A 27,237-nucleotide genomic window follows, 5' to 3' on the forward strand; every position below is an offset into this window, starting at 1 on the left:
ATGGTAATTTGCTTATGGCGCCTCTACTTTGTACAGACAAGGGCCTCATACCTCTGCAGTAAAGTATGTAATAGTGGTACATACCGTGGGGGGGTCACTACTGGTGGTGGATGTCACATTACTGCTTGTAAGAGATGGCTCCTGGAGGTTGCAGTTAGTTTCTGGCTTAATATCCCCGCTGCTTTTAGAAGAATTGTCGTTTACTTCTACATCCTCCACAGGGATTTCTTCACAATAGCTAAGAAAAAATAGCAATAAAATAATAAAATAAAAAAAACAATACATAAAAGCAAAGCCAACCATATGACCATATGAGAAGACATGCAATACATTGATATCTTTCATATTACTACCTCAGGCAACTGCATAAAAAATTGTCTATTATTGGAATTGTTCTCCTTAAACAAGACCAGTCACCTCTCCGACATGTCAGTTTTAGTAACTATTTGCATTCGTCCTGCAGTAACAATTCTGGAGCATCTTTTCATATCTAACTCTATGTTGCCCTATTCCTCAGTTATTGCCATTAGAAGTTTTTTAATGAATCTGCAACTGGGTGTTATTGAGTGGCGGTCCCTGCGCAGCCCAACACTGTCAAATTGTGCAGGGACAAACCTCCAAATGGTAACACCCAGCTGCAGATTCATTAATAAACTTCTTGTAGCAAAAACTGAGGAATGGAACAGAATTATATGAAAAGATGCTCCAGAATCGTTAATGTTTGGGGAATAAAATTATTTAGTAAAACAAAGTGGTGAAAATTCCTTTTTAAGCTTACAGAAAGTTAAAATTCCCTGCAATTGTCTTGCAAATCCAGCAAGTATTTGGACACAAGGATCAACATACACAGAGGGTCATAAAATAACATCAGTCTGACAGAGAAGACACTGCCAATACATTGAATATAAAGGAGTTGCTTTTCACCCCCTTAATCTAAACATAGGACCCGTTCTGAAGACCCTGCACACTCACCCCATGGTGTTAAAGTCATCATCTGGAGGTACATAGTCTTCATCATCACTGGTCAGGCCCAGCTCATTGCCATAACACTGGTGGACAAAATGCCACAATTCCTTTGGGCACAACGGCTACAAGGAGCAGAGAAAGGAAAATCAGCATAGAAGACGATGAAAGAATTGGCAAAAAGATGAACATAAAGATAGTTACCTTGTCCAGTAAGGCATTTTGCCAGAGACGGAACATCATCATGTAGGTTCGATCTCGAGCCCCGAATGATGTAAAAAAGTGCTGAGAAAACATCACAATGTTAGGACAGGCAGATATTTCTCCTCTCTAGGAGCAGTTCTAGTCATGAGACACTTGGTCTTCTTACCTTTTCAGTGTCTGTGCAAAGCTGGATTGCATTGGGAATGAGTCTTGCTGTCTTCTCCTTCGTCATTGAGCAGATGTCTTTTAACCGTACGGTCAGCTACAAGACAAAGATGAGCTGGTTTATGACTAGACTGCAGGAGCATCACAACGCACAAAGTGTGGGGTCCTGATACAAATTATAGCCAATTTACAGCTAATCTCTAATAATCTAGTCTAGATAATTGTATCTAGAAGCTCCTGGGTCCACAGTAAGAAAATGAGAAAGAAGATCTTCACTCCAGCTTGGAAAATTTAGAATAGCTTTAGATCTAAAATGCATAATAAAATGTTAACACGTTTAAGTCTTTCATTATAGCTTTTAAATAACAGGGTTTAACACTGCTGGCATATTCAGAGTGTGATCAGCGGTGGCTCAGGCATGGGGTGCTGTGGCTGCCTTTGGTTATGTACCCGTGTTGGTTATCCCAACTCAGACACTGCTCAGCCCCCTTCACTAGATTCGATCTGCAGTACCAAACTGAGCCAAAAACAAAAAAGGTTGGTAATGCAGTGAAAGGGCCAGACAAGAAAGTGCCACAGTGCCTTCAAGGGAATCCTTCACCCATCTGAAGGCACCATAAACTGGTGACATACCATGAGCAAAATGCCGGGTCACTTGAATGGAAGAAAAATATACAAAATAAGAGATGGTCTGAAGAATTATTTAAAGGGAATCTGTCACCTATTTTGAGCATATAGAACTGTTAACATAGCAATGTGCAATAAAGTACCTGCATGTGTCTTCTTTCTTTTATTCAACTTTTCATTCAGATGAAAAAGCGATTTTTCTCATATGCTAATTAAGTCTCAAGGTGCCCAGAGGGGCGTTATTACTCTCCTCTAGTGCCCAGTAACGCCCCCCCCCCCCCTGCAGTGCCCAGCCAGTCTTTCTTCCAAGCCCAGCACGCCTCCTAAGAAATAAATGTACTCCCACATCCTTGCCGAACAGCGCCGCCCCCTCTACTACGTCATTTAATTTATTCACCCCACCATCCTTCTCTCTTGGTCTCCGAAATCCCGCGCAGCCGCAGTATCGCTGACTGCCTGCGCCTGTACGATGCTCCTGGGTCCTGAGGCAACAGCGCTCTGATTACGTCACTGGCTCGGCGCATGCCCAGTGACACTATTGAGGCTGTTGCCCTCAGGACCAGGAGTATCGTACATGCGCAGGCAGTCAGCGATACTGCGGCTGCGTGGGATTTCGGAGGCCAAGAGAGAAGGATGTTGGGGTGAATAAATGAAATGACGTAGTGGAGGGGGCGGCGCCGTTCGGCAAGGATAAGGGAGTACATTTATTTCTTAGGAGGCGTTCTATTGTACTGTGCATTCTGTATTCAGAATGCTATTATTTTCCCTTATAACCATGTTATAAGGGAAAATAATACAGATCAGGTCCCCAGCCCGATTGTCACCTAGCAACCATGTGTGAAAAATCGCACCGCATCCGCACTTGCTTGCGGATGCTTGCGATTTTCACGCGGCCCCATTCACTTCTATGGGGCCTGCGTTGCGTGAAAAACACAAAATATAGAGCATGCTGCAATTTTCACGCAACGCTTAAGGGTTATGCGTGAAAATCAACGCTGGTGTGCACAGCCCAATAGATGGGTCAGGATTCAGTGCGGGTGCAATGCGTTCACATCACGCATTGCACCTGCGCGGAATACTCGCCCTGTGTGAAAGGGGCCTAAGGGTTCCTACCCACATAAATTTGTAATGGCATGTTTATGGGCTGTAAAAATGCCAGAATAATGGCAAGGTTTTTTTTTTTGTCCACATGCGTTTTTTGCCACTTTATGGGGGGGATTTGGGCATTTTTTGCATGCAGTGTGTTCGCCCACTAGCATTTTTTTATGGAATTTTTCCCATATAGAGAAGATGTGAAAATTCCAAGAACTCTGGCATGCTGCGTTTTTATTTTTAAAAGAAGCCGGAAAGCCAAACCACCCCCTAATGAATAAAGATGCCAGAGTCAATGAAATGCTTGTGCGTCCTGCGTTTCATATTGCTCATGTAGATCTTCAGTTAACATCTGGAGCTAGAGTTTTTTTTCAGTTTTTTTGTAAAAACACCAAAAAAGCTGGTGCAAAAAATAACAAAAAATGTAGAAGGGCAGAAAAACATTAGCAAAAACCTATGTGTAAACCACTGACTTGATTTATATATTTATCAAAATGAGGACTTTAGTGCTGCAGAGATGAGTGAAACCAAGAATAATACAATGCATAGCTTTGTTTTCTTAGATGCTGTCAGAACTTGTATCAGATATACATATATACAGTACAATGCAAAAGTTTTAGACGTGTGAAAAAAAAATGCTGCAAAGTAAAAATGCTTTCAAAAATAGAAGTGTTAAAAGTTTAAATTTAAAGATATTCTGCAGCAGGATAATGATCACAAACATCCAGCCAATGGCATTAAAGCCGCAAACTGCGGATCCGCAAAAAACAGAAGCTGCCCGTGTTGCCTTCCACAGTTTGCGGAACGGAACGGGCACTGGCAATATAAATGCCTATTCTTGTCCGCAAAGCGCGGACAAGAATAGGACATGTTATATTTTTTAGCAGGGCCGCGGAATGGAGCCACGGATGCACACAGCACACAGAGTGCTGTCCACATCTTTTGCTGCCGCATTGAAGTGAATGGGTCCGCATCCGAGCCACCAAAACGGTGGCTCGGATGCCGACCCAAACAATGGTCGTGTGCATGAGGCCTAAGACCTATCTTCAGTGTAAAGAAGAACAAGGAGTCCTGGAAGTGATGATAGGGCTCCCACAGAGCATTGATCTCAACATCAACCAGTCTGTCTGGGATTACATATAGAGACAAAAGGATTTGAGCAAGCCTATCTCCATAGAAGATCTCCTCCCTGCTGAGCTCCTTCAAAAACTGTGTGCCAGTGTATCTACAAGAATTGAGGCTGTTTTGAAGGCAAAAAGTGGCTAACCCAAATATTGATTGGATTTACATTTCTTTGTTCATTTACTTCGCTTTTTGTTAATTAAAACAGGGTCGGGCTGAGACTTGGCATGCTGCATGCTTTTAATCTCGACAATGTGCTCGTAGATCTTGTGAATATAATAAAACAGCATATTGGTTACAGGGGTGATTGCATTTTATTTTGTGTGCTTGAAAAAAGGAGTCCATGAGCTAACCTGGAGCACCAGAATTGCGGACGTGTGAATGGACCCTAAATTAGAACGGCATCGAAAAGTTAGTATAGTTCAGTAATTTAAAAAGTGAAACTCATTATATAGATTTATTACACACAGAGTGGTCTGTTTCAAGTGTTTACTTATTTTATTCTTGATAATTATGGCTTACAGCTAATGAAAACCTAAAACTCAGTATCTCAGAAAATTTTAATATTGATAAAAAGTGTAGACTCATGGTGTCACACTCTAATCAGATAAGCAACACAAAACACCTGCAAAGGTTTCTTGATCCTTTAAATGGTCCCTCAGTCTGGTTTTCTAGGCTACACAATCATGGGGAAGACTGCTGACTTGATAGTTGTCCAGAAGACAAAAGAGGGTAAGCCTCAAAAGGTCATTGCTAAAGAAGCTGGCTGTTCACAGTATCCAAGCACATTAATGGCAAGTTGAGTGGAAGGAAAAAGTGTGTTGAAAAAGGTGCACAAGCAAAAGGGATAGCCACAGCCCTGAAAGGATTGTGAAGAAAAGACCATTCAAGAATTTGGGGGAGATTCACAAGGACTGGACTGCGGCTGGATTCAGTGCTTCAAGAACCACCACACACAGATGTATCTAGGACATGGTCTACAAAGTTTCTTGTGTCAAGCCACTCATGACCCAGAGAATGTCAAAAGCGTCTTACCTGGGGCTAAGGAGAAAAAAGAATGAATTGTTTTCCAGTGGTCCAAAATCCTGTTTTCAGATGAAAAGTTAATTTTGCATTTTATTTGGAAATCAAGGTCCCAGAGTCTGGAGGAAGAGTGGAGAGGCACACAATCAAAGTTGCTTGAGGTTCATTGGGAAGTTTCCACAGTCAGTGATGGTTAGGGGAGCCATGTCATCTGCTGGTTTTGGTCCACTATGACTATGGTATTTCAAGTCCAAAGTCAGTTCAGCTGTCTACAAGGAAACGCGAGAGCAGTTCATGCTTCCCTCTGCTGACAAGCTTTATGGAGATGATGAATTTATTTTCCAGCAGAACTTGGCACCTGCCTACACTTCCAAAAGTACCAATACCTGGTTTAATAACCACGGTATCACTGTGCTTGATTGGCCAGCAAACTTGCCTACCCTAAACCCCGTAGAGAATCCCAACAATGCAGACGAGCTAAAGGCCGCTATCAAAGCAACCTGTGCTTCCATAACACCTCAGTGATGCCACAGGCTGATCGCCTCCATGCCGCGCCGCATAGGAGCCCCGACCAAGTATTGGGTGCATATACTATACATACCTTGAACAACATTTCTGTATTAAAAATATTTTTTTTAAATCGTTCTTCTATAATATTCTATTTTTCTAATATACTGACTTTTGGGTTTTCATTAGCTGTAAGCTGTAATCATAAAATAAATAAACACTTGAAATAGCTCACTCTGTGTATAATGAATCTACCGTATATAACAAATGGTTTTAACTTTTTGAATTAAATTATTGAAATAAATTCACTTTTTGATGACATTCTAATTTATTCAGATGCACTTGCAGTTTAATTACATGAATATTTACATGACGCCTTATTATACCACCGTACATGTCGTTCTCTTACATGGCAGGTTGCTTCTGGGACGCAGTCAGCTCTCACACCTTTTGTAGCTATGCTACTAATTAACATGTTAAGCCCTAAAATATCCCACAAAACATTCACCTTTCCAAATGCAATAAACACCAACATACAATCATCTACAGATAAGTATCAATAGGAATGGTCAAGTGTATAATTTACCCGAGGAAGCTTCACGGCACAGATCTCAATGAATAGGAATTCTCTGATAGAATACGATCATCAGGATGTCAGCCAGTATCTGCAGGACACGTGTGTGGGGAATTTGAGGTTTCCTGCAGCCCTGGCGTCTTACAATTGCTTTCCAAAATACTTCCCGGCCGCATTCCCGCACAGCAGTCACGATGCATCAGTAGGCTACACTACCAGTGCACAATGAACGCAATGTAATAATACCAGGCTGAAGTAAAATGTAGCAAAAATGGTGAGTGTGGGAAAATCCTATCAGCAGGCACAAAAGGACGACAAGGTAAACTTCTTCACAGAAGCTCGGGTCTGGGATCGGTGTTCTGTAGATTGTATTATTTTCCCTTATAACATGGTTATAAGGGAAAATAATAGCATTCTGAATACAGAATGCATAGTAAAATAGCGCTGGAGGGGTTAAAAATAAATAAAAAATAATTTAACTCGCCTTAGGGCTCTTTCACACCTGCGTTCTTTTCTTCCGGCATAGAGTTCCGTCGTCGGGGCTCTATGCCGGAAGAATTGTGATCAGTTTTATCCTAATGCATTCTGAATGGAGTGAAATCCGTTCAGGATGCATCAGGATGTCTTCAGTTCAGGACCGGAACGTTTCTTAGCCGGAGAAAATACCGCAGCATGCTGCGCTTTTTGCTCCGGCCAAAAATCCTGAAGACTTGCCGCAAGGCCGGATCCGGAATAAATGCCCATTGAAAGGCATTGATCCGGATCCGGCCTTAAGCTAAACGTCGTTTCGGCGCATTGCCGGATCCGACGTTTAGCTTTTCTCAATGGTTACCATGGCTGCCGGGACGCTAAAGTCCTGGCAGCCATGGTAAAGTGTAGTGGGGAGCGGGGGAGCAGCATACTTACCATCCGTGCGGCTCTCGGGGCGCTCCAGAGTGACGTCAGGGCGCCCCAAGCGCATGGATCACGTGATCGCATGGCATGTCATCCATGCGCATGGGGCGCTCTGACGTCATTCTGGAGCGCCCCGGGAGCCGCTACTACTATGGCAACCAGGACTTTAATAGCGTCCTGGGTGCCATAGTAACACTGAAAGCATTTTGAAGACGGATCCTGTATGCTTTCAGTACACTTGCGTTTTTCCAGATCCGGCGTGTAATTCCAGCAAGTGGAGTACACGCCGGATCCGGACAACGCAAGTGTGAAAGAGGCCTTAGTCCACTTGATCACATAGCCCGGCATCTCTTCTGTCTCCTTTGCTGAACAGGACCTGTGGTGAGCATTCATTTCAGGAACAGGACCTGTGGTGACGTCACTCCGGTCATCACATGATCCATCACCATGGTATAAGATCATGTGATGGAACATGTGATGACCGGAGTGACATCACCACAGGTCCTGTTCAGCAAAGGAGACAGACGAGATGCCGGGAAGCGCGATCAAGTGGACTAAGGTGAGTTAAATTATAATTATTATTTTTTAACCCCTCCAGCGCTATTTTACTATGCTTTCTATATTCAGAATGCTATTATTTTTCCTTATAACCATGTTATAAAGGGAAAATAATAATGATCGGGTCTCCATCCCAATCGTCTCCTAGCAACCGTGCGTGAAAATCGCACCGCATCCGCACTTGCTTGCGGATGCTTGCGATTTTCACGCAACCCCATTCATTTCTATGGGGCCTGCGTTACGTGAAAAACAACTCACGCATCCCCGCGGAATACTCGCCCGTGTGAAAGGGGCCTAAGACTGAAAGTAGCCAATTTATAGGATTCTGCCACACAATTAACTCATTATACCTTCAAGAATATTACACATCTGTACATATCGGTATAAAAAATTTAGCATTGGTCACCTCATATTGTAATGCAGTAGTTCATATACACAGCAATAGTGCAATAATAAATACAATATCAACTGGGCCAATAAAATCAGTTGTGGCAAATGCTAGATTTTTTACATAGCTATTTAATGTACATATATGATTAGACACCAGTAGGGAACACAAGGACCCTGCATTGCACCTTGTGAACAGCCTCCTGGACCCCAATTACTACAACTTGGTGCCTCTTCTTTTAATGAGGTTTGATTTGTATATTCTCTTATTTTTAAGTCTATGAATTATTTTTCCTTTTATGAATCTATAGATTTATGAATTGTACATTATATATGGAGACATAATATTCTTGAAAATATAAGGTCTAGCAAATACAACTTAAAGGGGGTGTCAGGCTTCAAGAGGAAACCTGACAACTCGGGGGTATTAACCTTTAATAGAGAACAGATGATTACGGACAGATCCCACTCCGTTCCTTAAGCCATAACTTTTTTATATTTCCAGTCACATAGCTGTATGAGAGCTTATTTTTTGCGGGACAAGTTGTACTTTCTAATGCCACCATTAATTATGGCATAAAAGGTAGTGGGAAGTGGTAAAAAATTTCCAAATAGGGTGGAATTGGAAAAAACGCAATTACTCAGTTTTACTGGTTTTGTTCCCACTGCGTTTCCTTTGCGGAAAAACACCCATGCCCTTCATTCTCTGGGTCAGTATGATTACAACAATACCCCATATGTATAGGTTTTTTATGTCTAAGTAGTATAAAAAAAAAATGTAAACTGTAAAAATTATTTTTTTATATCACCATATTCTGACCCCCATAACTTATTTATACTTATGTTTACTGATCTGTTTAGGGGCTCCTTTTTTGCAGAACAATCTGGTTTTTATTGATACCATTCTGGAGTGTGCGTGACTTTTTGTTCATATTTTATTTTAAAAAATTTGGGGTAAGAGAAGCAATGAAAAAAATGGCAAATTGGCCATTTTGACCCTTATTTCCGTTACGCCATTCGCTGTATTGGATTTTTAAAAAAATATTTTAATAGTATGGGCGTTTTTGGTCACGATTATACCCATGATGTTTATATTTATTGTTATTTAGGTATTTTTTTTTTAATTATATGGAAAGTGGGGCGATTTAAACTTTTATATATTTAATTTTTTATATATAATTTTAATTTTGAGTCTATAAATAATGGTTTTTATTTTTGATTTTATTCTATCAGGGATTTTTAAAACGAGATTTACAGTAGAAATTGCTCATTTCCTATCCTTGCCTGCCATTTGGTGGCCAAAATAAGAATTTCAGCATGAACACAAAGCCTCGTCAGTGAGGCTTACAGTGTTCAGCGCAACTACCGATGCCCACATTGGCTGCACGGGGCATCGGTAGGAAGCCAGGAAGTGCGAGCTTCAGGGTTTTTGTGCATTTAGATGCCATGATCTAACTTGATCACGGCATCTAAAGCCTTTAATTACCGCGATCGGCAGATCTGCCGACAATGTTTACACATTGTACGTGTACGGCGCTGGTAGCGAAAGGTTATAGAAGACCTGTCTTCACTTTTTTTAAATGAAATCTAATACCTCTGGTTGCTAATGTTGCTCCCCAGATTCCAGGGCTGTTTTTTTTATTTTATTTTTATTGGCCCCTCCATTCACCCTCTATAGCAGTAATAGGACAGCATCAAAGCGAGAGAGAAGTCACGCCCACTGTGAAGCAGTCAGCAGCAACTGGATAGCGTGACAGAGAGGGAGACGTGAAGCAGTCCGCAGTATCCGAATAGCATCACAGTGAGGGAGACGGCCACTGAGGAGAGTTGAGGTCTCCTGCTCCTGTTTCCACCTTCAATGCACATTTACTGTACTTATTAGGAGCGAAAACAGAAGGGGTGGTAGCAGGGGTGCAGAGGAGCCAAATGGAAAACAAAAACAAAGCTGCAATCCCGGATGCAACATTTACCACCAATGTATTTGATTTAATTTTTGAAAAGCGATGACAGGTCCTCTTTAAAAATTCATTTCTGTAACAGGCAAACTTCCATTATGTTAACAAGCTGGAATCTCGGTACAAACTTTTTTTTTTTTTTGTTAGCCGAGGCTGAACACTTTGCGTAACTTCTGTGGTATCAGATGACCTGTACACACTGTACAGAGGGGAAGCCAGAAATGTTGCTCCAGCAGAGAACGTTGACTTAAAAAGGGAAAAGTGATTTTCTGTCAATGTGCACAGAGGTAATGCAGCACAGCGTGAACTCTCTGTCGCAATGCAAGGCACAAGTGGCTTTAACCTAGGAGTTTATAAAATTAATATTTCACAGATATTTCTGTAACTGGTTTTTAATCAATGCAAATTGTCAGAGGGAAGATGTGTAATGCACTGACCAGAGTCTCCCAGCGAAAGATGTTACTGTAGAAGCAAATCCAATTCTCGGACAGGTAGAGACGTCCCTGCAGTAAGATATCCCTCTGCAGTGCACAGGAGTAATCTGAAAGTGCAAACATATGGCAAACTGAGCATGCGAGCACACAGAGGAGTTACTCATACCAATACTCTATATCACTGATGGTGAACCTTTTACAGACCAAGTGCCCAAACTGCAACCCAAAACCCACTTATTTATCGCAAAGTGCCCACACGGCAATTTAAAATGAACACTACAATCCAATATTGTATATTATCCATATACTTTATCATTTAGCTTTAATAGCCTGCCTACATTCAATGCACTGCCTGTGCTCTTCATAGTGTGCCCTGAGCTGATGAATGGCAAGAAAAGTTTAAGGCATATTGGTACACCATAGACTATTTCCAGGGCTCGGGTGCCCACAGATAGGGCTCTGAGTGCCGCCTCTGGCACCCGTGCCATAGGTTCCCCACCACACTCTATATACTTCATTTAATAAATGAGGGATGTTCTTATACTAATATGATACTGTAAATGCAGATGTCTTACAGGGAGTTAAATACAATGCATGTCCTCTATGGTAGAGATCCTGAGATACAGCTTGTACTACACACAAGAGCTGCACTCTGGTCGTGTAACTCAGGATCAGTACAGGATATAAAATGTAATGTATGTACACAGTGACTTCACTGGCAGAATAGTGAGTACAGCTCAGGAGTATAATAGAGGATGTAACTCCGGATCAGTACAGGATAAGTAAGCGAGCTTCTCATCCTAGATCCGAAGTCACTTCACTCAAAACTTCAGATTAATGCTGTACGGAGATCCGTCTACATACAGCATTAAAATGTACGGCCTCCGATGCGGCAAAGTTAGTTGTTCGCGAAGTCACGCGAGACTTCGTTGAATAGATACAGTATTTGATTTTTAAGATGGAAAACCACTTTAAAAGTTGGATCCGAACTCGGCTTCAGTTCTGAGGTACCAGTCGGATCCAAGTTTTAAAAATCAATTACCAACATTATTCAACGAAGTCTCACGCGACTTCACGAATAACTAACTTTTAATGCTGTATGGAGAGGGATCTCAGTACAGCATTATTCCAACGTTTTGAGCGAAGCAACTTCAGATCTAAATGTAATGTATATACACAGTGATTCTGCCAGCAGAATGGTGAGTGAAACTCTGGTGTACGGTACAAGATGTGACTCAGGACCAGTACAGGATAAGTAATGTATGTATACACTACCGCCACCAGCAGAATAGCGAGTGCAGTTCTGGAGTATAATACAGGTCGGAATTCAGGATCAGTACAAGATAAGTAATGTAATGTATGTACACGGTGACTCCACCAGCAGAATAGTGAGTGCAGCTCTGGAGTATAATACTGGATGTAACTCCGGATCAGTATGGGATAAATTTGGATAAGTAATGTAATGCATGTACACAATAACTACATGAGCAGAAAAGTGGCCCCATGTTGTAGATGGGTCCAAACTGAAAGAAGGTGGGACAATAAAAGTAGGCAGGGGCAACAGAAGTAGGTGAAGCCAGGAATACTGTAGTGCCAATAAAATACCACCCCATCAGAAAATACCACAGTGCAGCACAAAATACTGAAGCCCAAGCCACATTATGGAACTGTAGTATCGTCCTGGGGCAATACAGCTGAATTCAGGAGGGCACCTGCGGCTGCTGGCCATGTGCATAAGTGCCTGATGCTCCTACATAATTAATGCTGAGAGCATTAGATCTTTATGTACCTGGCTGGCAGCCATTAGAAGGCTTTCATAATCTGGCATAATTTTTCACAGATATTGAAACTTACAAGTGTCCCAGGTTGGGTTTGCTATCATTCGGAAAGTAGCAGTGAGGTTCCTGTTTGTGCACGATAGGAGTTCTCTTACCTACAATGAGACGTTCAGAGTCTGGCAGCTGTTTAAAGAGCTTCCGAAAATCCTCATTTCTCTGTTTATATGTTGGACTCAATACCTGGAAAGACAAACTTTGACTATTTAGATACAAAGAAAAAAAATAAAAAAGTCTACAAAGTCACATGCACAAGAAGACCAGCAAGACCACAGGCTCTACAGAAGGGGAACAGAAGGAACACAAGATAGACATACAGGACATTGAGTGGGAGCCAGCGTAATAAAACCAGGAGCAATGCCAAGTCACCTCCACATTCGAGGAGTTAAAATTCAAGCAACTGTATGTGAAGGGTTAAAAGATTCCCAAATATAGTCTGGGTTTCGCCAGCAGCAGATCTCCTTGTGTTTGTCCAGTGTGAGGATTGCACAATAGGTACAGTAGAGATACAGGCTGCAGCACCATGGGAGCAGATGGGGAAGAGGAGCACTCCATGACTTATGTGTCTTCATCAGAAAGCATCCAGCTATAGACAGACACAGTTTAGTCCACTTCCACATTACAGAGGATGTGTCACATGGGAACTAACCCAATAATTGTGCAATCGCTTCAGTTTAGATTTTTTTTTTTTTCAATCTTTGTGTTATTAGCTGATGTGTTTGGCCAAGGCTGATCCCTTCACGAAGCTCTGCCATAGGACAAGGCCTATAAGCGGGTTTCCGAGGCGTCTCTTAGATAAGCAATGCAGGCTTTAGGAGGCATAGGAAAATGACTGACCGACGTGCCAGCTCCATTCTATAAGACAGCATTTTGGCAAAGCTCTCCACAAATTACATAGTGGATTACGTTCACCGCACCATATCCAAGACTGCACTAGAACTGGAGCACAAATGGTTTACATCGGTCATTCATCTTCCTCAACATTAACTAAGTGGGGAATTTATCATTCCTCACATGCTAGTTTTATGGGGTAAAAAAGTTGTAAACCTTAGGTTTATGATTTTTTAAGTGTCATTTCCCAAGTGGTTTTTCTACACTACTTCCAAAAGGAGGGGGAGCGCGTGGTAAGGGGTGAAGGAAAGGGGTGGCACCAGCAAATCCATATTCTTTTATGCCAGTTTTCTGCAGCTCAGAGCTACTGTAGATTTCAGTCTAGGTGCGCAGACTGTCGGAGGATGCAGCTAATTTAGGACGAGGCGCATTCCCCAGCAGCACAGGGGATATCGGAGACCACGGTAAAAAGTGTGTCTATGATAAATTCCCCTGTAAGCCTTCCCATGACTGAAAGCATTGCCTGGTCTATAAGACTCCCTATACTAACTTGCCAGTCTCCAGAAGCAGAAACTTAATACTCCCAGGCCCATCTCAAAGGTCTTTCCCCCTGTCAAACCAGTTCCCTGCTCTGCACCGACAGCTGGGCGTCTTTTCCTTACGAGAAAGGCTTTGGTTTTGGCTTATTTCCCTAGTTATTGAGGGAGATTTTGTAATAGTGTTATTTTTTCCTTTGCCATTTTTTATTTGGTACCATATATATTATGGATAGTTTTTGTGCTTAAGTGCATCATAAATTGTAAATAAAATAAGGTATTCACGTTGTTAAATGCACCCAAGATTGTGAAGATACGTCATTTTTGGGGTCTAAGCCATTCTGTGGGAACTCTGTACTCTGTGACACAATACACCACAGAATGCCTATTTATGACAAGGGGCGTAGCTAAAGTCTCATGGGCCCCGATGCAAGAGTCTAGCTTGGGCCCCCCTTCCCTAAGTGCTTTGTGGCCAGGGGCAGGGAAGCACATAGCGTTTCTGCTGCCTGAGGCAAAAATTGAAACAGAACACTACCCCCCCCCCAACAAATTTTTGACCTTACCCCTTCCCTCCAGCCAGAGGTGTAACTTGACCAGCATGCACTTTCTATAATACCGGTATCTTCTTATGCACCGCAAGGGTCTTTGGGCGACTGCTACCTCTGCACCCCCTATAGCTACGCCCCTGTTTATGACACAATGCACCAAAGGGCTACCTACTACTAGATTTTTACACCGCTTTTTAGACCTCCTGTCTTAAAGTAGGACAAAAGAAGAACCAAAATAGGTCAAGACAAAAAAATAAATAAAAATTGACAAAAAAAATTTAAAATTACTTTTCGAATGCCATGTCTAGTATGTCACCAATGAGTACACATTTTCACACTTCATCTATTTCTTGCAGGGAGCATGTGCCACAGATTTTGGCACATTCCACACCTGATCCGAGGTGCAACTACAATTACAGATCTACTTCATTGTTCCAAGGTCTGTTAAAGGGCCAAACATCATCAGCTCCATGAGGTCTGTTTATGTAACATAGGAGACACACAGTGATAAGCCCAGATCTACTTGGTATGTGCACTTTAATCGATCCAGTTGAATGAAGTGTACTGGTCAGGAACGACACACCTTTCATACAGCAGTCAGTGATGATTATTAAAGGTGTACATACCCTACTCTACATACAATGGCTTTATATGACTCATGTTGTTGGTCTGCTGTATGTGACAACTGGTTTACCTCACACAGGACAGCTTGTCTTATAATGAAAATAATCAGCTACTAAATGGTTTCCCATCACAGGACAGATGCACCCAACATACATTGTTCTTAATATCTTCTCTAATGCAGCATGTACTTTCTATGTGCAGATGTACCCAAGGTGTAACTAGCTGAAAGGGTATATACACCACTAAATGTCATCTGACATAGCACTGAGGCATTTCACAGGAGGGCTTTGGTTAGCCCGTCAATACCCCACAATTACCAAAACCAAGCTCTATCGAGCTCCTCGACCATCCAGCTTCACTTAAGTTGCAAGTATATTTTCTTTAGGAGCTTGTCTGCGTTTGTTTTCATCTCCCCAAATCCTTCTAAAAGGGTTTTCTCGAAGTAAAATACCCATCTTCAGGATTCCTCACCATTTCCTCATTACTGCCATTCGTGCGATCAGCGCCCTAGGTGTTTAGAAACTCTTGATATGTCATCCATGCAGATGTGACTGTGATGCTAATCCCCTGACATCCATGATGTTATCTATAGTGATGAGACCTCTTCTGCCAAGTCATTGAGACCTTTTCGAAGAAGATTGTAGGTAATCGGACATTTATCCCTTACAACTCTCCTGGTTTACTTCTGTGGTTTTTAGTTTTGGGAGCTGAGGGACAGCAAATAACACCTGTTGATCTCATCATATGGAACCATACAAAGGCAGGTTATGATGCAAGTTGCTGAGATTGATGCCCTGCCAGTCCAAGTATGAGGAGCATACAGTACAATATGAAGTTGCCATGACAGATACCACCCACTGTGAAATTCTGAACCACATTCACATTAGTCACAGTGTTCCACAAATGTGAACAGTGCTGCCTATTCATAGACCACAGAAGGGGATTCTCTGCATTCTTCTCATAGTCTATCTATAGTCATCCCCTGAAAAGCAATCACTTCCAGGAGTCTCCTGTGGCTGGTGGCCACAGACAGTCCTCCTAGGTCAGGGAGTCTTATGAGGTTACTTTAAACTCCAGGCCCCTTTGCCAGTCTGGCTTCCAGTATCAGGGTTATCTTACATAGTAGAACATGACGCTGCCTGTCACTGCATGCCATTGTGTGTTAGCATCATGTTCCCATGGTACGGATTGCTATAGGTTGAGCTATTCATGGAAATATGTGCTGAGCCTTCTTAAAAATGTCTATACTCCCAATATACATACATCATGACAGATGACTAATGTGATGGTACAGAGGCAGCAATGAGGCCAGAGAATCTATGCTATACCAAAGGACATTTGTGAGTAATATACCAATGATCTACAGTAACACAAGCTTCAGTCATAACCAAATGTTTAGACAGTGACACAAATTTTAGTTTTCATAAAGTTTGTTGCTTCAGTGTTTTTAGATCCTTTCGTCAGATGTTTTTTTTAAAATGCTTATACTGATGTACAGTTATAAGCATTTCATAAGCAGTTATTTTATTTTTTTACCATTGACTAATCCATAAAGTTTTTGCAAACACTCAATATTTCCAGTGTTGACCCTTCTTTAAGACTTTAGCAATTCGTCTCAGCATGCTGGATATCAGCTTCTGGGCCAAATCCTGACTGATGACAACCCATCCTTGCCTAATCAATACTCAGAGTTCATTACAGTTTCTGAGTTTTGATGCCTACCTGCTTTTTGAGGATTGACCAAAGGTTCAATGAGATTAAGTTCTGGGGAGTTTCCTGGCCATGGATCAAAAACTTCAATGTTTTGTTCACATAGCCACTTTATCATTTTTGCCTTGTGACATGGTGCTCTATCATTCTGGAAAAGGCATTGTTCATCATCAAATTGTTCCTAGATGGTTGGGAAAAGTTGCTCTTGGAGGATGTTTAGATACCATTCTTTATTCATGGCAGTGTTCTTAGGCAAAATTGTGAGTAAGCCCACTCCCTTGGATGAGAAGCGACCCCGCATATGAATGGTCTTAGGATGCTTTACTGTTGACAAAAACTGTGAAGCAAAGGCTTTTGGAGGATAGCCTGAGGTCAAGAAGGGCAGCAGAAAAGTCACTTCTCTCCAAGAAAAACATTAGACAGACTGACATTCTCCAGGAAGTACAGGGACTGGACTGCAGAGGACTGGAGTAAAGTTATTTTCTCTGATGAAACTTCTTTCAGACTTTTTGGGACATCTGGAAAAATGATTGTCCAAAGAAGAAAAGGTGAGTGCTACCACGACTGTGTCATGCCAAATGAAAAGCATCCAGAGACCATTCATGTGTGGGGTTGCATTTATCCAAGGGAGTGGACTCACTCAAAATTTTGCCTAAAATCACAGTTATGAATAAAGAATGAGTTCAAAACATCCTCCCAGAGAAACTTCTCCCAACTATCCAGGAGCAATTTGGTAATGAACAATGATTCTTCCAGCATGATGGATCATGTCAGTGATAACCAAGTGGCTCCATGAACAAAACATTGACATTTTGGATCCATAGCCAGAACACTCCCCAGATCTCAATCCCTTTGAGAAACTAAGAAATTGTGATAAACTCAAAGCAGTGATTAGGCAAAAATGAGTTGCAATCAGTCAGGATGTGCAAAAACTTGATGGATTTATCAATAAAAGTAAAAAAAAAACATATGAATCGGTTACCCTGGGTTCAGACCTGAGCGTTCTGAAACGAGCGCTCTGTATGCGCGATTGTACGGGCGTTTACAATCGCGCATACAGAGACAGACGTGCACACATTGTCGCGCGTTCCCGAATATCTATGTACTGGAACGCGCGACAAACGCCCAAAAAAAAGCTCAAGAACTTGTTTGAGTGGGCGTTTTACAACGCGATCGTACGCGCTGTAAAACGCCCAGGTGAGAACCATTCCCATAGGGAAGCATTGGTTTCTCCTTGTTGAGCGTTTTACAGCGCGTAGGAACGAGCTGTAAAACGCTCAGGTGTGAACTTAGGGTTAGGGTACTTTCACACTTGCGTTTTTCTTTTCCGCCCTAGAGTTCCGTCCTAGGGGCTCTATACCGGAAAAGAACGTATTAGTTTTATCCCCATGCATTCTGAATGGAGAGCAATCCGTTCAGGATGCATCAGAATGTCTTGAGTTCAGTCTTTTTGACTGATCAGGCAAAAGATAAAACCGCAGCATGCTACGGTTTTATCTCCAGCCAAAAAAGAAAAAGAAGAGACTTGCCTGAATTCCGGATCCGGCATTTTTTTCCCATAGGAATGTATTAGTGTCGGATCTGGCATTTAAAATACCGGAATGCTGGATCCGTCTTTCCAGTCTGCACATGCGCAGACCAGTAAAGAAAAAAAGAAAAATAATCGAAACTGATCAGTTTTTCCGTATGACAAACGGACAGACGGATCCGTTCTTGCAATGCATTTGTTAGATGGATCAGGATCCTGATCAGTCTAAAAATGAAATCAGTTGGCATACGTTTTGCCGGATCCAGCAGGCAGTTCCAGCGACGGAACTGCCTGCCGGATTCCTCTGCCGCAAGCGTTAAAATAGCCTTATAGAGTAACCATAGAAACATCTGATAAAAAATAAATCTAAATACACAGTTGTGCGAATGGGGCCCAAGACTGGAGATTGTTTTGTCTGACAGTGGTCTGTGGCAACCGATGTTGGAGTCCCATCTTATTGGAGATAACTGGGGCTTTGGTCGTTGGCCCTTCTTGCCCTTAACTTTAGACTAAAGGCACATTTAGACACTGCGAAGAGCAGCTGATTGTCGGGAAGGAACTCCATTTACATGCAGTGATCAACTCCACGGCACCCTACAAAGTCATTTTTGCTGGGCAGCAGAGTGCTGTTTAGACAAGTAATCTGCTGCCGGGAGCGATGATTGAGGTGACTGCACCTCTGATAATTTTACCCGATGAATGAATGTTTGGCTCGTCCATCGGGCGATATGTGGTACCTTTAGACGGGCAGATTATTGGGAACAAGCGTTCATAGGAAAGTTCGTTCCTGCTAATCGTCCCGGACATGGGGCTCTGTAAACCCAGCATAAGCCCCACTTAAATAAGATTGTGGATATGTGCAGTAAAACCTCCATCTTCATTTCCTCTCTTTGACTGTGGTGTGACAAGACTGTGTCGAGCCCACGCAAGGTTATTACAGGACAGATCTCAACACCAGTTCTGTACAAGTCATGATATAACATCGGTCATGTGATGGTAACAATCTTTGCTGGAAAGCGAGACAGAGGAATTTAGGCTATAGGGCGGACCCCAGTTTCAGTCAGCAAGAAGAAATGCGAGAAGAGGCTGCCACTAACAAAAAATAATGGAAGTCACATACACCTAAATATAGGAAAATGGTAACCAAAAGTTACCAGGACACATTCACATCCAGAGCAAAAGACAGACAACTGTGTAACAACTGTACTAGATATAACTGACAATCCACAACAGATGGGATCTACAAGGTACGGGTATCTGTCTAGTGTGTAATAAGGTAAAGATACCGCATAGACTGGCACAGTGCACGTGTTTGCTGTGTGTGTATTACCGTGTTGTATCCATGTATATTTAATGTAGGCTTATGTGCAGAAAAGTACATGTGGACTGCAAACATACAAAGTCCTGCATGTATCAGGCTGGCACTCACAGCTGGAACCTCTTCATATTCAGAGCTGCTGTGGACATCATGCCCCTGGGCACAGTACTGCAGCTGGTCCATATACCACAGCAAGGCTTCTTCCTGCGCAGAGTCCGCCTGCCACTCTGCCAGGCAGTCATCGGTATCCGTCATCTGCTGCTCCATGTAGTCCTCATCGTCCATCATGTCAAATGTTTCAGCTTCTGCCTCTTCCTTCATTTTCAGCCTGAACCACCCCTCCCAGGGGATATCTTCCCAACAAAGGGTCTCGAAACTTTACTCGTCGATCCTCCCAAAAACTAGAAGACTATCCATAGAGAGAAGCGGAGTAAGTAGCTCCCAGTGCTCTCTGTGCAGTGTCCTGCTCACACTATAGCTACCCCTCACACATGCTCATACAACTTCTAGTCACTCCCTCCTCCAGGAACACCACGTGGGCCTGTGCCCTACAGTAACCCTGGCAGTGTCAGTACAGCCCCCAGCAGATGTTATCCCAGAGAAACACACAGCAGGAAGAGGCAGGAAGCATGCCAGATAAACACAGGCAACCCCAGCCCAAGAAAGTCCCAGCCAGGAGTCACTACCGTGCACTGAACCCTAAATGTCCAGGCTCCCCAGCATCGAGGACCTGCTGGAAGGGTCAACGACCTGCTCCTCCACCTCACCCAGTGATCGAAACCTAGAACAAACTTACCTGATCATTAGTCATCCGGAGGTTTCAGTCAAAATCAATAACTGGCTGCAACGTCCGGGGAAAACTGAAACCTGTAGCAGAACCTCCTGCATGCACCAGCACGCGGTTTATTCATATAGCCTTAAATACAGACTCTCCAAGTTGCACTACAAGTCCCAGAGTGCAATTTTATATACATGTTCTAGAACTTCTGCTTGGATGTCGGTCAAATCAATGCTAGGTGTAACTTTAGCCCCTTTTTTACACTGGTATAGAGTCGTACCATATGACAGCTGATCTGGCAACGCTCATATTGGGGGGGGGGGGATCAGTACAAGGTTAAAATTCTGGCATTTTCCCTTGATTGGAAACCTTGAGAGGGGGAGGGAGAATCTAGAAACCCCCACTGTGAAGAAATGCCATTTCATTTTAATAGGATCCACGAAAAAAAAAAGAAGAACAAATTGCTATAAGTTAGCTCACCTCATATTTAAAAGGGGTTTTCCTAAATTCCGATATAGATGACCTATCCTCAGGATAGGTAATCAGCATCAGATCGGTGCGGCTCCAACTCCCAGCACCTCTGCCGATAAGGTGTTTGAGGAGGCGGTGTATTGCAGTACCGCAGCCTCCTCACCACTTACCAAGTACAGCGCCATCCAGTGGATAGTGGCTGTGCTTGGTACTGCAGTTCTGCCCCATTCACTTGGCTTAGGAAAGGGCACTCACTGGAGCGCCGCTGCCTCTTTAAACAGTTGGACCACTGATCTCATATTGATGACCTATCCTGAGATTTTGACAGAAATCCCACTGCTCGCAGAGTTAAAGGGTGTCTGTCACCAGACAATTCACTGTAAAGCCAGGCACAATACCTTGCAGGAGTAACCCAGCTGAATGTAATGATAGCCTTCACTTAGTAAGCCGTTGTTTCATTCTGGAGATTTTTTTTTTTTACTTTTATCCATATGTAAATGAGCAGTTCAGTGCACTGAGGGCGGACTCAAGCCCCCATGTGCACCCTTGCTTCTCCTGCTGCCATTGGTAACCCCTCCTTCTCCATGACTGACAGAGCCCGATCTCTGCAAAGCCATCTAGCCTGGCCATCAATCAAGAAGGAGAGGGTGGGGAGGGAAGAGGAAGCAAGGGTGCACAGAGTGGCTTGCCCTTGGTGCACTTAATTGCTTGTTTTTTTTATAGTGTCAAACTGGTAGTTTATATCCAACGAACAGAGCAGCAGAGGCCGGAGAACACAGGAGCCAGCATCAGGAAGCAGGTGAGAATGCTTCCCTCCACAGGTCTGCCCAGGACAAACAGGGTTGCCAACCCAAACATACACAACCCCTAATTAAAGTGCTTTTTCACCAGAATGAAGCAACAGATCACTAAATGAAAAGGTATCAGGACGTGCAGCTGAGCCAGCCCTACAATACAATTTCCAGGTGACAGACTCCATTTACCACCAGACGCTTGTCACTGCATAGCAGACATGACCTGTAAATGCATCCTATAATATACACATATGTACCCCGCTATCTCCACCAGTCCCATAGACAATGAATGGAGCAGCACGTGCATGCTTGACTGCCTGCTACATTCATTTAGAGGTATGGAGCCCCCCGTTCACATGATCATGGGGACCATTTCTTATGACCAGAATACCCCTTTAATCATAGTTAAAACTAAATGAACATGTATCTGATAAACTGTTTATTCCCCACTGTTAGGGAGAGGTGCAGGGTATACGAGGGTAGGCTCCAGTGTTCAATTGTCCTCATCAGTGGCTATCCTGCTGTAGGCAGCATCAGCACAGGGAGATGACGGGACCAGAGTCTTACTACACAGTGGATGGAGCCTTCCGCTTCCGGATCTGTCTGCTGTTAAGCCGTCGACGTCAGTGGCTGTCGCAAACAGCTGATCAGTGACCGTGCCAGGTGTCGGCACCCATGTATCACATATTGATGAGCTATTCTGAAGATAGGTCATCTAAAAGATAGTCAACCCATTTAAGCCCCAAACTGGGTATAATCATGAAACTCCTTCAAGAAAATTAAACCATTGGAGGTTAAAGGGAACCTGTCACCAGTTTTATGGTGTCCTAACTAAGGGCTCTTTTACACTTGCGTTCTTTTCTTCCGGCATAGAGTTCCGTCGTCGGGGCTCTATGCCGGAAGAATCCTGATCAGTTTTATCCTAATGCACTCTGAATGGAGTGAAATCCGTTCAGGATGCATCAGGATGTCTTCAGTTCCGGAACGGAACGTTTTTTGGCCGGAGAAAATACCGCAGCATGCTGCGCTTTTTGCTCCGGCCAAAAAAACTGAAGACTTGCCGCAAGGCCGGATCCGGAATGAATGCCCATTGAAAGGCATTGATCCGGATCCGGCCTTAAGCTAAACGTCGTTTCGGCGCATTGCCGGATCCGACGTTTAGCTTTTTTAGAGTGGTTACCATGGCTGCCGGGACGCTAAAGTCCTGGCAGCCATGGTAAAGTGTAGCGGGGAGCGGGGGAGCAGCATACTTACCATCCGTGCGGCTCCCGGGGCGCTCCAGAGTGAGGGCGCCCCAGGCGCATGGATGACGTGATCGCATGGCACGTCATCCATGCGCATGGGGCGTTTTGACGTCATTCTGGAGTGCCCGGGGAGCCGCACGGATGGTAAGTATACCGCTCCCCCGCTCCTATTATGGCATCCAGCGTCCTGGGTGCCATAACACTGAAAGCAAATGCTTTCAGTACACTTGCGTTTTTCCGGATCCGGCGTGTAATTCCGGCAAGTGGAGTACACGCCGGATCCGGACAACGCAAGTGTGAAAGAGGCCTTAGGGCAACATAAATAAGTGACTGATTCTCTTAGCAAAATGCTGGGTTAATTTTTTGTTATTGACCCAGTCAATCTGCCAACATCTTGTGTGGAAAAGCTCCAGCTGATAATGATGAGTCCTGAATATTCATGAGCTCCTGACTCTCCCCGCCCACCTGCTGCTGAATGACAGTTATTTTCCATATGAATCAGCAGCAGGTGGGCAGGGGAGTGGCTATAGCTCTGAATTAAATATACGCTGGACTCAATGACATCACGCTGGACTCAAATCAGCTCATTAGCATGCGGCATCTTTGTGTGTATATTTTGAGGTAACCATCTGTCACACCAGTAAGGTACTTTTTAGTACTTAATGATTGTATATAATTAGATTATAATCAAATATCCACATGACAGGTTCCCTTTAAAGCTCTAGGACGCTAGACATATACCATTTCCTAATCCTACAATACACTACTGACAAATAAAAGGGATTATCCAGTTTTATGTAATGATGAGAATATTGTGCTCTATTCTTTTCCACAGTTTTTTTTTGCTAGCTCTCAGTGAATAGGAAATTCATAGGCGCCATGTGCCAAATCCAGCACTTGCATTCACTTACAGCAAGCAGAGATCTTGGAACTTGAAGGGAATTGGGACCCATAGTACATTATGCCATAAATAATCTTTTATTAACAGATCTGCTACCCCCAGAGGTGGATTTCATCTAATAATGTATGTGATAAAGCTCCTCATTGTCCAGAGATCTCAGTTACGTTCTTATTCAGCGGGGCGCCGATCGATGAGGACGACTGATTCACTTTGGCTAGTTACACATCTGCGATTTTAAATCCAGGGATTTACAAGGTAAATGAGTGCAATATGTGGAAGTTGACTTTGCACCTGTGCCTGTAGCGGAGGTAGGTACACTACGGTGGCAGGGGGTATTGCTGGCTCACACTCAAAGTTTGAGAGATAAGGACCTGAAAGAGATGGAACATTAACTGCAGGGTAAACACACAGCGCCGGGACAGGCTGGTACCTCCTGGTAGGGAAGGGACAGGAGGAAGCCTCCAAAATGACAGATGGGGGCAGGCTGAGGCCTAATTAGAGAAGGGGCTGGCGACGGCAGAGTAATAAATGCAATGTGCAACATAATCAAGACATACCTATTATAATATAGGGAAGGGTGGGGGGAGAAGCTGGAGGACATAATAGGACATGTTGTAAATGTAGTACACTGAATAGAAGAGGAGTATATTATCGTCAGCGTAGGACAACTACCCCCATCTCATACTAATAGCACTGCCCCTATGGCAGAGGAGGATCGGGAAGAGCACTACGAGGAATCTTACTCTGCGTATGTGCTGTCGTTCATGCTGAGGAAGAGAAAACAGGAGACATGACAACATGCAGTAACAGAGAAAAGCTGAGACCACAAAGACATTCATGGGACCGCACACATCCTTCCCACTGCACTGACCAGTATTGCTCCTCCTCAGCAGATCAGATGGAAAAGGAACTGCACACAATGGCCGCTTTCATGGTAACAAGCGGCCTCTTATTATTAGTACTAATGAGAGGATTTTCTGGTTCCATCCATGCACACAATGCCGCTCCACCCGTACAGTCTGAGCAGCTGAATCCATGCCAACGCCTCAGGTTTCACAAACACTGGTCACTTGGCTTCTTATAGTGGGGTTCAATTTGAATGGGTCCGTAATCCGTCCGCATCGCAAAAAAAATAAAAAAATAGAACATGTGCCTCCATTCCCCACCGCTCCTTTCGGTTTGCGGACCCATTCACGATTCCATCCGTGATACGGTGTGCACACAGCCGGTGCCTGTATATTGCTGTTTGCGGGCCACAATACGGACAAGGCCGTGTGCATGAGCCCTAAAGCTGATCACAGACATGATACGGGGGTCAGTGCGTCTAACGAAAGTGTTTAATACATGATGACCTATCCTTAGGAGGGGTCCAACTCCATCCATTGGATAGTGGTTGTGCTTGGTACTGCAGCTCGGTTCCATTCACTTGAACGGGACTGCGCTGCACCTAGGCCATGTGATCCATGAACATGGCGTCACAGGCCTATGAAGAGGCAGCAGTGCTCACTGGAGCACCCGAGTCGCCTCAAACGGTTTATGGGCAGGGGTGCCGGGAGTCAGACCCCCACCAATCAGATACTGATTATCTATCCTGAGGATAAGTCATCAGTATTAAACACTCAGACAACCCAAAGGGGCCTCATAATCTTATTTAACCCCTTAAAGAAGTCATTAGCCGTTTTTTGCATTTTTTACTTACCTTATATTTCATGCGATATAGCAGGAGACAAAAAAAATAATTTCAAATGGAGTGGAACCCCCACTGAAATTCTGCTATAGTTTTAACGGGTTTCGTATTTACAGAGTTCCCCTATATGCGATAATTAGAGAGCAAGTATGCTGTGACGGATGGGGGGGCTGATTACATGCACAGAGGTTTATGTTAGGTTTCACCCACTTATGTACTAGAGGAGCCGTCAGGACCTTCCATGGTCAATTCTGTCAAAGATACAGGACAGAATAGGGCAGCATGCTGCCCTTTCTTGTCTTCTAATGGAAACCAGTTCCTATTATAGTCACTGGGTTTGGCCAAGTGTTGTTCATTTCCGTCATTTGATGGAAACGTCGCATGCATTATTTTAATTGCTCTTCTATAAAATGGATAGTTTTGTGATTACTAGAATCTAGTAATTGGCAAAAAAATTATTAGTGCAAAATAAATATCTAAAATTATAATTTATATCCCCCCACCCCTTTGAAAAAAAAACAACAAAAAAACAAAAACAAACTATCCAATGTACTGGTATACATGGAGATGTATCTGTAGATACCAGTACATTGTGCAAGGAGATTCTATGGAGGTGGCCTTTGTGGCTCATTGCTTAAGACAGTCTGCCTCCCATTCAGCAGTCCTGGGTTCATGACCGGGCAGTGACCACCTAAGGCTAGGTCTACATGACGACATTTGTCGCGCGACTTATAGATAGTGCACAACTACACTGCAACATTTGTAGTGCAACATTTTGTTGCACCAATGCCGCGCAACAATTTTTATAATGGCAGTCTATGGTGTCGCACTGCAACATGCAACATGCTGCGACTGCGACGCGACAGTCGCAGAAAAATCCATCTCGAATGGATTTTCTGTGACTGTTGCGTCGCAGTCGCAGCATGTTGCATGTTGCAGTGCGACACTATAGACTGCCATTATAAAAATTGTCGCGTGACATTAGTGCAACAAAATGTCGCGCGACAAATGTCGTTGTGTAGACCTAGCCTAAAAGAGACAGAATAAAATCTAAATATACATGGGTATCCTCAGGCGCTGAAAGAGCTTTGGGATGTTGGGGATATGCCCTTTATTCATTATATCATACATGGTACTGCCCCTAAGAAGAGTGAAGGCACAGGACACCCAGAGCAGGGACTCCTGGGCAGCACAGAATACCGGCATTTGGTGTCCTTTACGACTCTACATAGCGGGGTTTAGGGTTAGGAGCACAGAGAATAGGACTGTTCCTGGGGCTGGGTTTTATTAGTAGGGTGGACACAGCCGAACTGCATGGGGATTCACAACTCCTGGAACGTCTATCCATTCAAAAGGAAAGAATGGGGAAAATGAAAACAAAGCCAGAGGCTGAGAACGTAAGATAAGAGGGTGGAGGGAACCCCTCAGGTCATGGAACGACATGCACAATCCATGTGTAGTTGGAGCGGGCACAGAAAACAAGAAAAGCCATCTATTCATGCTGGAGCCAATAAATGAGCGGGGGTCACTGGCGTGCAGATCTGCCGTACAGTGGGGCTTGTCTTCACATATGATGGACAGTCATATGAATTCTCTAAAGTGATTGTGGATGTTATTGTGTCAGCACAAAGTCCGCACATATAATGTCAGTGAACTGGCGGCAGCATCAATATGATCCTCATCTCTGATAAGAAAATGATAGTTTCTGATCAATGGAACCAAATGCATATGGTCTGCAGTAAAAATTCTTCTCCTCGCCATTGGCCATTATAGTTCCTACTGAAAGGGTTTTCCTGATGTATAAAAGTTTACCTTCCACTATACAATATTACTATAATGACATGCCATGCACAGAAACGACTGTCCGTGAATGGAAGTATCATCTAACTTCAGGGGTTGCAAAAACCCTTTTAGATCATCAGCTCTG

At 43.4% G+C, this 27,237-nt stretch overlaps 1 protein-coding gene across 7 annotated transcripts in view; it reads right to left on the reverse strand.

Moving 5' to 3' along the window:
• GRAMD1B (GRAM domain containing 1B) overlaps nt 1-27,237 on the reverse strand; it is a 291,387-nt gene that overhangs the window by 20,393 nt on the left and 243,757 nt on the right. For 6 of the 7 annotated variants that reach the window (XM_044282018.1, XM_044282020.1, XM_044282019.1 and 3 more), the window contains 6 exons: nt 12,439-12,523; nt 10,509-10,612; nt 1,334-1,429; nt 1,168-1,248; nt 973-1,088; nt 85-238 (listed from right to left, as the gene is read on the reverse strand). In XM_044282018.1, coding sequence (XP_044137953.1) covers nt 85-238; nt 973-1,088; nt 1,168-1,248; nt 1,334-1,429; nt 10,509-10,612; nt 12,439-12,523 — 636 coding nt within the window. Of the gene's footprint in view, nt 1-84; nt 239-972; nt 1,089-1,167; nt 1,249-1,333; nt 1,430-10,508; nt 10,613-12,438; nt 12,524-19,546; nt 19,894-27,237 lie in introns of those variants that run through there. The other variant, XM_044282023.1, reaches the window with a different exon arrangement.

This window comes from Bufo gargarizans, chromosome 2 (genome assembly GCF_014858855.1).
Source record: "Bufo gargarizans isolate SCDJY-AF-19 chromosome 2, ASM1485885v1, whole genome shotgun sequence".
Taxonomy (NCBI): domain Eukaryota; kingdom Metazoa; phylum Chordata; class Amphibia; order Anura; family Bufonidae; genus Bufo; species Bufo gargarizans.